This window comes from Myotis myotis, unplaced genomic scaffold (assembly GCF_014108235.1).
Source record: "Myotis myotis isolate mMyoMyo1 unplaced genomic scaffold, mMyoMyo1.p scaffold_m19_p_8, whole genome shotgun sequence".
NCBI classification, from domain to species: domain Eukaryota; kingdom Metazoa; phylum Chordata; class Mammalia; order Chiroptera; family Vespertilionidae; genus Myotis; species Myotis myotis.
The window spans coordinates 47,484,109-47,497,723 of NW_023416390.1; the positions used below are offsets into that span (position 1 = coordinate 47,484,109).

Genomic DNA, 13,615 nt, shown 5'->3' on the forward strand with positions numbered 1-13,615 from the left:
CCCAATAAATAACATTTAAAACGAAGATATAACATTTATAACCTAAAATATTTACTTATTAACAGATTTCCATTTCTTTACTATTCACATATTAATTTTTTTTAATAAAGTTCCAGACTCTAAATCAGAATGACATCTGTTAGAAAAATATACATAAAACTCTGGAGTGAAATTACTATGAATTTTGCAGACAAATATACTAGTAGATAAAAAGGATACTCACATCTTTAAAATAACGCTGTAATAATGAAAGCCTCACATCATGAACTGCTGCACATGTATCCCAAGGATAAATCTGTTCCTCTTCAGTGATAGGCAACTTTTTTGGCTCAGTGTTGTCACGGCACTGCCCCAAAACTATATTAACAACAGAGATAAGAGCTCATTAAATAATCAATATATAGACCTGATTCACCATAAGAGCCAAGTTATTTACAACCAGCTGACTAATGTTTGCACTTATTAGACCCTAAAAAAAAGTGATATTCTAGTGTTCTTCTAGAGAGTAAATAAAACTCCAAAGATGCCAATATTTAATTTTCAAATTAACAGTAAAATATGGGTGTTTACTCGGGATGGATGAATGGACTAATGGATTGATCGAAGAATCAATAGATGAATGGATTGATGGAGGATGGTTTCCAAAGTCTGTCCATTGAAAAAGTCTAGAAATTATGACACTCCAGTAACAAATAAATTTTATTTCTAAATACACTATCTCTCATGAAAAGGAAACAGAGACCCTCGGAGAAAAACCTGAGTCCAAGGTTGGGAAAAAGTTCAAGAAAAATCTGGAATTTTGTGTAATAAAGAGCAAGGGGTAGCTCTGGCTGAGCAGCTCAGTTGGCTGGAGTGTCATTCCATACACCAAAAGATTGCAAGTTAGATTCCCAGTCAGGGCACATACCTAAGTTGTGGGTTCAATCCCTGATCGGGGCACATACGTGAGGTAAATAAATGATGTTTCTCTCTCACATCGATGTTTCTCTCTCTCTCTCTCTCTCTCTTTCTCTCTCTCTCTCTCTCTAGTCAATGAAAACATATCCTCAGGTAAAGATTTAAAAAAAAAAGATCGAGGGGTAATTCAAACACTGAGGGGGCAGTCATGAGGATCTAAAGGAGTTCTGACTGGTCAAATTTGAGAAAATTTAAGTACTGAAAAGAATAATAACAGAAACAGATAACACATTCATTGATTCAGATGAGGAATCAAGTAAAAGGGTAAATTACTAGAGGCTCATCATATAGATTACCTACCACCTTAACCAAGTGATCAAACTTCACTGGCATCACCAATAATAGGACAAGCTGTCACTATGAGCCTCATTCTACAGAACTGACTTAGACTCATCAAAACTTTCTAAAGGTCTGGAGAAACTATCCTTGACTAAAGGAGACTAACAGGAAATGACAATGAAATGCAATGTATAATCTTGGCTCTTGGATCAAGAAAAAGACTTTGCTCTAAAAATATTACTGGGATATTTGAGAGAATTTTAACATAGAATATTAGATGTTATTAATAACAAATTTCTTGGATATGATTATACTGTGGATATAGTAAAAATACCCTTGTTCTTAGGAGATAGTGTCTGAAGTATTTAGGAATAAAATGTCATGATGTCTGCCATTTTCTTCTGAAGAGAGAGAAAAAGAGAGTAAATAAGAGAGGGGGAAAAAAACAATATTGGTGAGTCTACTTAAAGGTATCCAACTTTTCTGAAGATATAAAACTTTTCAAAATGAAAACTTGGGAAGAGGTATATGGCAAAAGGAGAAAAACAAATACTAGGATTTTATAATTGTAAAAGCACAAAAAAGGGGAGTAGGGATAAAAACATACAGTGCCATACATTATTATAAGACTGATAAGCATGGGAAGAGCCATTCTTAGGGAAGGTAAATTAGCCATAACACTCACTGTGGGCCCCAAGTTTTGAAGAGTAGTGGCAAAAAGAAGAGACAGAAGTAAATGCTAACAACTAAAATATAGTTATCCATGATGTATGCACTTCTGTATTGGTTTCCTAAGATTTTCATTTATCTCTCCTCTAGTCTTTATTTCTTCCTATCTGCTAGCTTTGCAGTCAACTTATTCCTAAAGTGTAAAGTTACATTACTGATTTGAGATCTTCTTTTTTTGAGGGAAGCGTTTGCAGCTATAAATTTCCCTCTGTGCACTGTTTTCACCACCCACATAAGTTTTGGTATGTTGTGTTTGCACTTTCATTTGTTTCACAGTACCTTCTAATTCTTCTTTGGCCCATTGGTTGTTTAAGAATGTGTTATTTACACATATTTGTGAATTTTCCAATTTTCCTACTGTTATTGATTTCTAGTTTCATTCCATGTGGTCAGAGATGATACTTTGGATGATTTCAGTCTTTTTAAATGTTTTGAGACTGTTTCATGGCTAACCCATGTTCTATCTTGGAGAATGTTCCATGTACAATTGAGAAAACTGTATTCTACTGTTGTTAGAAAGAGTATTCAAGGGGTTTTTTTTAGGTTTAATTGTTTTATAGTGTTGCTTAAGTGTTTTATTTCTTTTTTTGATATTCTGTCTAGCTGTTCTATAAATTATTGAAAATGGGAGATTAAAGTCTCCAACTATCATTATAAAACTACTAGTGGCCTGGTGCACGGATTTGTGCACACTGAAAGGAAATTAATTAGAAGAAATATTTTAATATCGCTATTCGCCCTTTCTTTATAATAGAAGTGTCAACCAAATTCACAATCGACAATGACAGATCAAAACACACATGTGATTGGCGCCAGTGAGAGCTTTATATGTATTGCGCATGCGCGAGTCAACTTAGCTTTTTATATATATAGAATAAACTTGCTTAATTAGACCTGCTTTCTGATGTAGCTAAACCTTTTCCAGCCCAGTGAAACACTCCAACTTCTCTTTCAGGTTATGGTCAGCAACACAGCAGTAAATATCAACACGAAGCAGATTATTATTGTAGATCACGCAGGGAGAACAAAGGGTAAAATATTTAACTGCAGCAGTGTTTGACTATATTCTGTGCAGTGAGAAAACCTAAAGTCATTTCAAGATCCATAATTTCTTACTTCTTTTCAGTCAGGTCAAGTTTCTAAACTTTCTAAATCTCCATTTGCTGGCTAATGAAAAGAAAATAGGATTCTACCAAATCTCCTATCTACCTACTCCAGGACTTCTTTGAGGATCAAATGAGATGAGGCATGGAAAAATGCTTCACAAACATTTGGTTAAAGTGTGAAATATTTGCACCTGGCTATAAAGCAAGTCATGTTCCTGGGCTGAAGAAACTGCAAGGAGGCAAGTTGCTAGGGAGAGGAAGTTGGGCATTGCTACGTGATGTCATTACCCGGCATCCATAGCCACCGTTTCCGGGCTGGGCTGGACTGTGGGCTGCATTTTACACCATGGAGTCCCAGCAGCACTGACTGTGATTTGGTGGACTATTGCTCCAGGATGGTGGCAGGGCCTATGTCCTACTTGGGGGAAGCTGAGTGTTGCTTTGTCGGCACCAGGACCGTGCTGCTGTTTCTCTGTAAATGGCCAGTGTGTGTCTCGGCAGCTCCTGCATTGAGTGTCTGGCCCCTGATGGTCAGTGCGTGTCATAGTGACTGGTCGAACAGTGGGAGAGAAACAGCATATTAGCCTTTTATATATACAGATTTCTCCCTCTAATTCTATATTTGCTTCATATATTTTGAGCCTCTGCTACTTGATGTGTATACACTTATAAATGTTATATCTTCTAACCCTAATCATAACCCTACCTCAAAATACTTCAGTAAGGGAGAGAATAGAGAGCATTCAGACAAATCCTTAAAAAAACCCCAAAATTTGTTTTTAACTATAGATTGGCAAACATATTTGTCAGCTGACTGTTTCAAGAATGACACCTTCTAGTAGCTCAAGATATAAGGACAAAGCTACCTAAATATGCCTTATGCAATTAAAATAATTAAGCTGACAGCCCTGGACAGTGTGGTTCAGTTCGTTGGAGCATCATCCCATGCACCAGCAGGTCAAGGATTTGATTCCCAGTTGGGGTGCAAATGGGAGGCAGCCAATTGATGTATCTCTTACATCAATGTTTCTGTCCCTCACTCTCTTTCTTTTTCTCTCTTCTCCTTCCTTCCTCTCTTAAAAAAATCAATATTTAATTTGACAGTATTTCTGGTGTTAAAATTCTTCCAGATTTTAGAATAAATTGCCAAAAACACTAAACTCAGCTAACGGCCACCTAGCATTGGTAATATACCACATCATTTTAAGGAAAAAGACTGTAACTTATAAAGAGATCTGTTAAAAAGTTCTTCCAACATTCATGTCCAGCAAGGTCAGATAAAACCAGATTAAGAATCTTCGCTATACAATTCTAAATCAACCGTTGCTATGTAGACCTATAGTTATATCTAGACCAGGGGTGGGCAAACTTTTTGACTCGAGGGCCACAATGGGTTCTTAAACTGGACCGGAGGGCCGGAACAAAAGCATGGATGGAGTATTTGTGTGAACTAATATAAATTCAAAGTAAACATCATTACATAAAAGGGTACGGTCTTTTTTTTTTTTTTTTTAGTTTTATTCATTTCAAACGGGCCGGATTCGGCCCGCGGGCCGTAGTTTGCCCACAGCTGATCTAGAGAAATATATAACTTACATTCAATACAGATATTTATTAATCTGTTGTATATACTTTATCTTTACAATGTTCCCACTGAAAAAGTACTTTAATTTTACCTGAGGATGCTTGTAACAGAACAACCAATCCTGTAGGTCGGTCTTCAGAGGAGGGGCCACTCTGCCCACAAATAACACAATCATATACTGCCTCAGAAACTTGTGGTTCTGCTGTGGTGATCTCCATAGGAATATCATTCTCAGGAGAATCTGAGAAGAAAAATCTCTCTTCAATGAAAATGTGGGGAAAAACTTAGTTGAAATAATTTTGAGCTTCAATACCAATAAAGATATATTGTAATAAAATTATGGAAAAATACCTTGCTAAAATAAAATGTTTACTAAGAAAGACAAAATATTCAAAGAGTTGATATAATGAAAGACTTTAAATAATACGTGGTTAAATACTTCTGATAGTGTATCATTCACAAACAAAATTGAAAGGAAAAACACAGAGGCAAAGACATTTGTATTAAAAACACCTTTAAGATATTATAATTTAAGAAAATTGTTTTAATTTTCTTTGAGGCACCTCAGAAGGAAAATTTATGACATCTCAGCTCTTGGGAAAAAAATGGCAATACTCACTAGGAGATAAAAGAGAAACAAACTATTCCTCCTTTATTTTAAATTCCAGTGATTATATCTTGGCATTAATAATTATTGATATGTTTATTTATGTACAGAAATCATTTATATATGACAATACATATTAATAAAGCAAAACTACTATAAAAAAAATAACAGTAATCCTTTGGTGATAAGATGTTAACAGCAAGAAATAAAATACTGATTATAATTTTCCAATAAAGACTCTTAAATTCACAAAGATCAGTGATATTGGCAAAAAGCGAGTAGAGGGGATTGGGAAGACCAGGAAAGCAGAAGTGATTTATGACTTCTTTAAAAGATGAAGGCATATTTAAATAAAGATGTATAAATGCATGACAGAAATAGAAAAAGAAAAATATCAAGTTCAGATAGGTTTAATAAGAATTCATGCAGATAAATATGTATCTAATAGTTATTGAAAGTAACTGAGAAGGGCCAAAATAAAGCTTTGAATAATGCCCAGTATTAATGAAAAATAAAAAAGAAGCCAATAAAGAAATCAGAGAAAAAAATAATACATAAATAGAACAAAAATGGCAGCACAGTTAAACACTGATACTCACCGCCTCCCACAACCACATCAAAATTACAACTAAAATATAGAACAACTATCATTCAGAACCTCCTGAAATCTGGCTGAATGGAAGTCCTACAACTGGAGAAGTAAAGAAGAAAGCACACTGAGACTAGTGGGAGGGGCAGAGGCACAGATGGGCTAGTCCAGCCGTGGGCAAACTACGGCCCGCGGGCCGGATTCGGCCCATTTGAAATGAATAAAACTAAAAAAAAAAAAAAGACCATACCCTTTTATGTAATGATGTTTACTTTGAATTTATATTAGTTCACACAATCACTCCATCCATGCTTTTGTTCCGGCCCTCTGGTCCAGTTTAAGAACCCATTGTGGCCCTGGAGTCAAAAAGTTTGCCCACCCCTGGGCTAGTCCGACAACCACCCATGGTGTTTCTTTACTCGGGAGGGATATCTCCAAGGCTTCCTATAATACACCAAATCATTTTAAGGAACATTGACCCCTGTGAGAAGCAGGGGTCCTGACCCCACACCAGACCCCCAGGTTCCAGAGCTGGGAAGAAAAGTCCCCATAACTTCGGATTGTAAAAGCCAGCGATGATTGTTGCTAAGTGACATGGAGGCTGTTGGAGTCCCAGGTGTTCCTCTTGAAAGGCCCGTGCACCAACTTCATGGTCCCAGTTCCTCTGAGCTCCAGCACTGGGCAGCAGTGTTGGGGGAATCCAGGAATAAACAAGGAATAACTGGACTGTTTGTCATCAGGGCAGGAACCCAGGGATGGTTTTCTCCCAGAAAGGGGTGCTCACAGAGGTCAATGTTCCTGTGCTTAGATCTCCACAGTCACAGAGCTAACTGGCAGCCATATCTGAGTTTTCATCAGCATGGTCCACACTGTTCCCTCCACCCTGGTGATTCCCTGAGACCTTGTCCCATCCAATTGCGGCACCACAGAAGCTGTTTGCAGCTACTTTTCCATATGAATGGCCTGTCCTGGCTCAGGCTTCAGACTTTCCTTAAACAAGCAGCAACTGGCCCCAGTGTGCCCCAAACCTAATCAATACCGGGCTGTAGTACCAGTCTGCCTTGCTTCACAGCTGGGCTTTGCCTGGGCACTTTTTAGCCCAATACAAGTAGCACCCATCTGCAGAGATCTTTGTAGCTCCTGTTGGGTGGCCCCAGTCAGTGTACCTGGTAGACAGCTTCAGAACATACCAGATTACAACTCTACACATCCACAAGCGACACACTCAAGGGGCAGACTCAGTGAGACCCAAAGCCCCACTGAAGCAAGTCCTGCTCCACAGGAGTGTCTCCTGCACAGCAGCTCTTCCACTATAGATACAGTTGGTCTTCACAGCCAACTGACCGGGATGTCAACCCTCCCAGTGATGCCAAAAGCAATCAAGGCACAACTACAACATCAACATCATTAAAATGTCCAAACTACCCAAAGCAATCTATAAATTCAACGCACTTCCCATTAAAATACCAACGGCATATTTCACAGACCTAGAACGAACTCTCCAAACACTCATCTGGAATAAAAAAAAGACCCCGAACAGCTGCAGCTGAGAAAGAACAGAGTAGGTGGGATCTCAATGCCAGATATCAAGCTGTATTACAAAGCCACTGTTCTCAACTGCCTGGTACTGGCACAAGATCAGACATATAGATCAATGGAATAGAATAGAGAACCCAGAAATCGGCCCGAACCAATATGCTCAATTAATATTTGACAAAGGAGGCAAGAACATACAATGGAGTCAAGACAGTCTCTTCAATAAATGGTGCTGGGAAAATTGGACGGATACATGCAAAAAAAAGAAACTAGACCACCAACTTACACCATACACAAAAATAAACTCAAAATGGATGAAGGACTTAAATGTAAGACCATAAAAATACTAGAGGAATCCAAAGGCAACAAAATCTCAGACATATGCCGAAGCAATTTCTTCACCAATACAGCTCCTAGGGCATTGGAAACTAAAGAGAAAATAAACAAATGGGACTACATCAAAATAAAAAGCTTCTGCACAGCAAAAGAAACCATCAACAAAAAACAAGAAAGCCCACTGCATGGGAAAACATATTTGTCAATGTTATCACTGATAAGGGTTTAATCTCCAACATTTATAGGGAACTCATACAACTTAACAAAAGGAAGATAAACAATACAATCAAAAAATGGGCAAAAGACCTAAATAGACACTTTTCAAAAGAGGACATTCAGAAAGCCAAGAGACATATGAAATCATGCTCAAGTCACTAATCATCCGAGAGATGCAAATCAAAACAACGAGGTACTATCTCACACCTGCCAGAATGGCTATCATCAACAAATCAACAAACGACAAGTGCTGGAGAGGATACGGAGAAAAAGGAACCCTCGTGCACTGCTGGTGGGAATGCAGACTGGTGCAGCCACTATGGAAGACAGTATGGAGTTTCCTCAAAAAGTTAAAAATGGAACTCCCATTTGACCCATTGATCCCACTTCTAGGACTATATCCCAAGAAACCAGAAAACCAATCAGAAAGGATATATGCATCCCTATGTTCATAGCAGCACAATTTACCATAGCTAAGATTTGGAAACAACCTAAGTGCCCATCAACGGATGAATGGATTAGAAAACTGTGGTACATATAAACAATGGAATACTACGCTGCTGTAAAAAAGAAGGAATTCTTACCATTTGCAACAGCATGGATGGAACTGGAGAGCATTATGCTAAGCGAAATAAGCCAGTCAGTGAAAGAAAAATACCACATGATCTCACTCATTTATGGATAATAAAGACCATTATAAACTGATGAACAAAAATAGATACAGAGGCAGAGCAGCATTAAACAGACGGTCAAACTACAGTAGGAAGGCTGGGGAGGGTTGGGGGGTAAGAGATCAACCAAAGGACTTGTATGCATGCATATAAGCATAACCAATGGACACAAGACACTGGGGGGTCGGGGAAGCTGGGGGAAGGTCGGGGGGGGCGGGGGGGGGAGAGACTAATTGTTGTAATATTTTAAGCAATAAAAAATATATCAGACAAAAAACAAAAAAAGACTGTGCACACAATCCACACAGGAGTGCACCTAGAGTACCCAGCTCAGGTAATGAGGGAGGCTGAGCCACTGGGCCCTACAGGACACCTATTACACAACACCACTTTACCAATTCCAGGAGACATAACAACTCTACCTAATACACAGAAACAAACACAGGAAGCTGGTAAAATGTGGAAACAAAGAAATATGTTACAAATGAAAGAAATGGAAGCAAAACTACTGGATACAGACTTCAAAACAATGGTTATAAGGTCATTCAAGGATCTTAAAGAGAGCATCAAGGGACTTAATGAGAACTTCAAGGGACTTAGTGAGACTTTTAAGGATCTTAGTGAGAATGTCAAAGACATGAAAAAGAACCAGTCAGAAATTAAGCATACTACACTAGCTAAAATAATGAATAATTTACAGGGATTCAACACAGACATCTGCCTTGCCTGGGGGGAAGGCAGTCCACACACCCTATTGGAAAACAGTCCACACACCCTATTGGAAAAGTAACAATTAGCCTCCAGGCAGAAGCAACCACCCTACCCAGTTGAAAAAACTCTCACCACACCAGAAGACGATTGCCTGGGGGCAATTCAATTCAGAATCCTATTAGTCTGTAGACAGAGGCTGTTTCTGGAGGCTTTGAGTCTTTGCCTGATCCAATTTGTCAGAAATAGCCTTTAACACTGTCCTGCACTAGAGATTGAGAGGTATAGAGGATCTACCTAAATCATAGTCACAAACCCAAATAGACAACCAAAATGAGGAAACAAAGAAACAACCTCCAAATGAAAGAACTAGCGAATTCTCTGGAAAAAGAGATAAATGAGCAAAGATAAGAAATTTATCTGAAACAGAGTTCAGAGTAATGATGTTAAAAATGCTCAACAACATGAAAAAAGATATAGTAACTATGAAAAAAGAACAGTCTGAGATAAAGAATGACACAACACAAATAAAGAACACATTGGAAGGAATACACAACAGATTAGGGGAAGCTAAGGATCGAATCAGTGAATATGAAGATCGAGTTGAAAATATCACTCAATTAGAGAAGCAAAAAGAAAAAACAATTAAAAAACAGAAGGACAGCTTAAGGGAGCTGTGGGACAATGTGAAACATAACAATATTAGAATAGTATGTGTGCCAAAAGTGGCAGGAAGGGAGAAAGGAATAGAGAAGGTGTATGAAGACATAATGGCAGAAAACTTCCCTAACCTGGTAAAGGTAAAAGTCACACAAGTTCAAGAGGCACAGAGAACCCCAAAGAAGAAGAACCCAAATAGATCCACGCCCAGAAACATCATAATTAAAATGCCAAAAACTAAAGACAAAGAGAGAATCTTAAAGGCAGAAAGAGAAAAGAAGACTGTTAACAACAAAGTAGTTCCCATAAGGCTAACACCTGATTTCTCATCAGAAACTCTACAGGCCAGAAGAGAATGGCATGAAGTACTCAAGGTAATGTAAAGCAAGGATCTGAGACAAAGATTACTATATCCAGCAAGGCTATCATTCAAAATAGATGGTCAAATAAAGAGCTTCCCAGACAAAAAAAAGGCAAAAGGAGTTCATTACCACCAAGCCAGCATTACAAGAAATGCTAAAGAGGGTTCTGTAAGGCACTTCTGAAAAGAAAAAACAGAGAGAAACCTCGCCATCTGGAATTAAAATAGCTATAAATAAGTACCTCTCAATAATAACACTAAATGTAAATGGATTAAATGCTACAATCAAAAGGTATAGGGTAGCTGAATGGATAAAAAAACATGACCCAACTATACACTGTCTACAAGAGACCCACCTCAAAACAAAAGACACACACAAGATGAAAGTGAAGGGATGGAAAAAAAATTTCTATGCAAATGGAAAAGAAAAAAAGCTGGAGTAGCAATACTCATATACGACAAAACAGACTTTAAAGGCATCATGCTAAACAAAATAAGCCAGTCTGAGAAAGATAAATATCATATGATCTCACTCATTTGTGGAATATAATGAACAACATAAACTGATGAACAAAAATAGAGCCAGAGGGGAAAAAAATATTCTAGAATATAGTAGAAGTAATCCTGTTATTTGCAGATTTTTAATATTTCCTACAACTTTTGTGATATCATATGATGTTAGTACAGTTTTGGTAATATATTTATATTTAAAAATCCTTTTATTCTTGAAATATTAATGCTTATTGCATATAATATTGTTACTAGTATATGGAAGATAATTTTTCTTGAATAATTGGTATTTATTACATGTAACATATTTAAAATCATTTTTCTTGAGATATTAATGTTTATTGCATGTAACATTGTAATATTTAAAATCATTTTTCTTGAAATAAAAAAACCGAAAAAAAGAAGAAAAATATGAACAATAAAATGGCAATAAATGCATATCTATCAACAATTGGTTCTAAAAATCAAAATAAATGAACAAGATACCTAATGAACAAGATAAAGTGATGAATAAAATAGAATCAGAGGCAGAAACATGGAACAGACAGACAAATCTCAGAGGGAAGGGGTGAGTGGGTGTGGGAAGAAATTAACCAAAGATCTTATATGCATACTAGAGGCCCGATGCATGAAATTTGTGCAAGAGTAGGCCTTCCATCCCCTGACTGCCGGCACCGGCTTCCTTCTGGCACCTGGGACCCAGGCTTCCCTCGAATCCCCGACTTTATCTGGAAGGATGTCTGTAAGGACATCTGGCCTAACTACCATATTATGCTTTTATTATTATAGATATGCATTACCTATGGACACAGACAATAGGTTGGTGAAGGGTTGGGATGGGGCAGGAACCCAGGTGGAGGGGGGCAATAAAAGAAAAAGGGGCAACATCTGTAATACTCTCAACAATAAAGGTTTTAAAAAATATATAAATAGAACGAGAGAGCTCAATGTCTATGAAAATAAGATTAATGAATCACAATAAATAGATTTCAAAAGAAAGTACCAAAGGCCATTAAACTTTGACATGTGATTACTGTTTCTTAGGAAGAACTTTTTAGCACAGAAAAGAGGGGATGTGTCTGACTGTTCTCAAGTTCAAAGGAGAATAGAGAAATACCTGACTTAAAGTGACATGAAATAATTCAGTCTCACATTAAGTGCCAAAGAAAAAGAATTTCTTGAACTCTACCTCACACACAAAGATAGCTTTCCTTTTCTTTTTTCTTTTTTTTTTTTCTTTCTTTTTTTTATGTTGTGGTACAATCCAGTTGAAACTTCAAAGAAATCCTAATACCAAAATGCTATATCAAAGAAGCTGCTACGTTTCATTTCCTAAACTTTTAAAAAGTAGGGCTTCACTGTGCTAAAGGAATGAAAATAAAACAGATGGCCATCTCTTTCATGCGTAGTAATTTTTATTTTTATTCTGACTTTAATAATTACAGATACTAATATCCCTTTTTCTTCAAGAAAATAAAAAGATCATGGTTTGTTTCTTTAAAAAAGAGGAAAACCACTACTTCTATGTATTATTGGTAATTTATTATTGATTCTCTCATTCTGATACATTTGTAACACAGATTCTCTTCTACATTCTGAACTCCATCCTGGAACAATGACTTTAAATTTGCATACATTTAGATTCACTCTGTTGTAAAGTTCTATGGGTTTTGAAAAATGCATAGTGTTATGTATCCAACTTTATAGCATCATTCAAAATAATTTCACTGCTCTAAAAAAATCCCGTGTTTCACCTATTTAGTCCACCACCACACCCAACCCTGGCAACCACTGATTTGTTTATTGTCTCTATGGTTTTGCCTTTTCCAAAATGTTACGTAATTGGAAACATACAGTAGGTAGCCTTTTCAGACTGGTTAGTTTCACTAAGCAATATGCATTTAAGATTCATCCATGTCTTGCATGGTCTGGTAGTTAATTCCCTTTTATTGCTGAATAGTATTCCATTGCATGAATGTACCACAGTTTGTTTATTCATCTACTGAAGAATATCTTGGCTACTTCCAGTTTTAAGCAATTATGAGTAAAACTTCTATAATCATTCATGTGTAGATTTTTTTTACAGACATAAATTTTTACATTAGTTGGGTAAATACCGAGGAGCATAATGGCTGAATCATATCATAAGACTAAGTTTAGCCTTGTAGGAAAATGTCAAATTCCTAAACCAAAAAATTTCAAGAGAAAGAACTTTTTGTACTTTTAACTGGCAACAAATGGGGAGAAAACCTGAGTTAATGTTAGATTTACATCCCTCCCACTGGATCTTTTTAAATTAACAGTTAGTAGGTATTAAAAGCATATAAACACTTATCTTCACAGAGTGGCTATGAAAGAGTAGATATACAGTGTGGGGCAAAAGTAGGTTTACAGTTGTTCATATGAAAAATAATACAATAATTAATAAATAATAATACAAGAATAAACTGAGAAATGACATATAAGAAAACCAATTTTTACCATAGGCCAATCAATATAAACAAGTGTTAAGGTCCTATAGAATCTCATCAATGTTATAATGAAATGACACTGAACAAAATGAATTATTTGAGGACCTGCTATATAATAATCCCTTTTAACTGTGTGAAAATCAATGTAAAAGGAGATTAAGTAAATTACTCCAGGCAATTGAGGAGCTGAAATATGAACCTAGGCAACAAGCTCCAGAATCCATACTCATAACCACTGCACTATGCTACCTCTCCAATGAAGTACAGCCTTTAAAAATTATAGTTACTAAGAGT

General features: G+C 36.7%; 1 protein-coding gene across 12 annotated transcripts in view; it reads right to left on the reverse strand.

Annotated features, from left to right (window-relative positions):
• UBR3 (ubiquitin protein ligase E3 component n-recognin 3) overlaps positions 1-13,615 on the reverse strand; it is a 188,863-nt gene that overhangs the window by 52,966 nt on the left and 122,282 nt on the right. For 7 of the 12 annotated variants that reach the window (XM_036319910.1, XM_036319916.1, XM_036319918.1 and 4 more), the window contains 2 exons: positions 4,748-4,915; positions 224-357 (listed from right to left, as the gene is read on the reverse strand). In XM_036319910.1, the coding sequence (XP_036175803.1) occupies positions 224-357; positions 4,748-4,915 (302 nt within the window). The remainder of the gene's footprint in view (positions 1-223; positions 358-4,747; positions 4,916-13,615) is intronic. The other 5 variants (XM_036319920.1, XM_036319914.1, XM_036319912.1 and 2 more) reach the window with 2 other exon arrangements.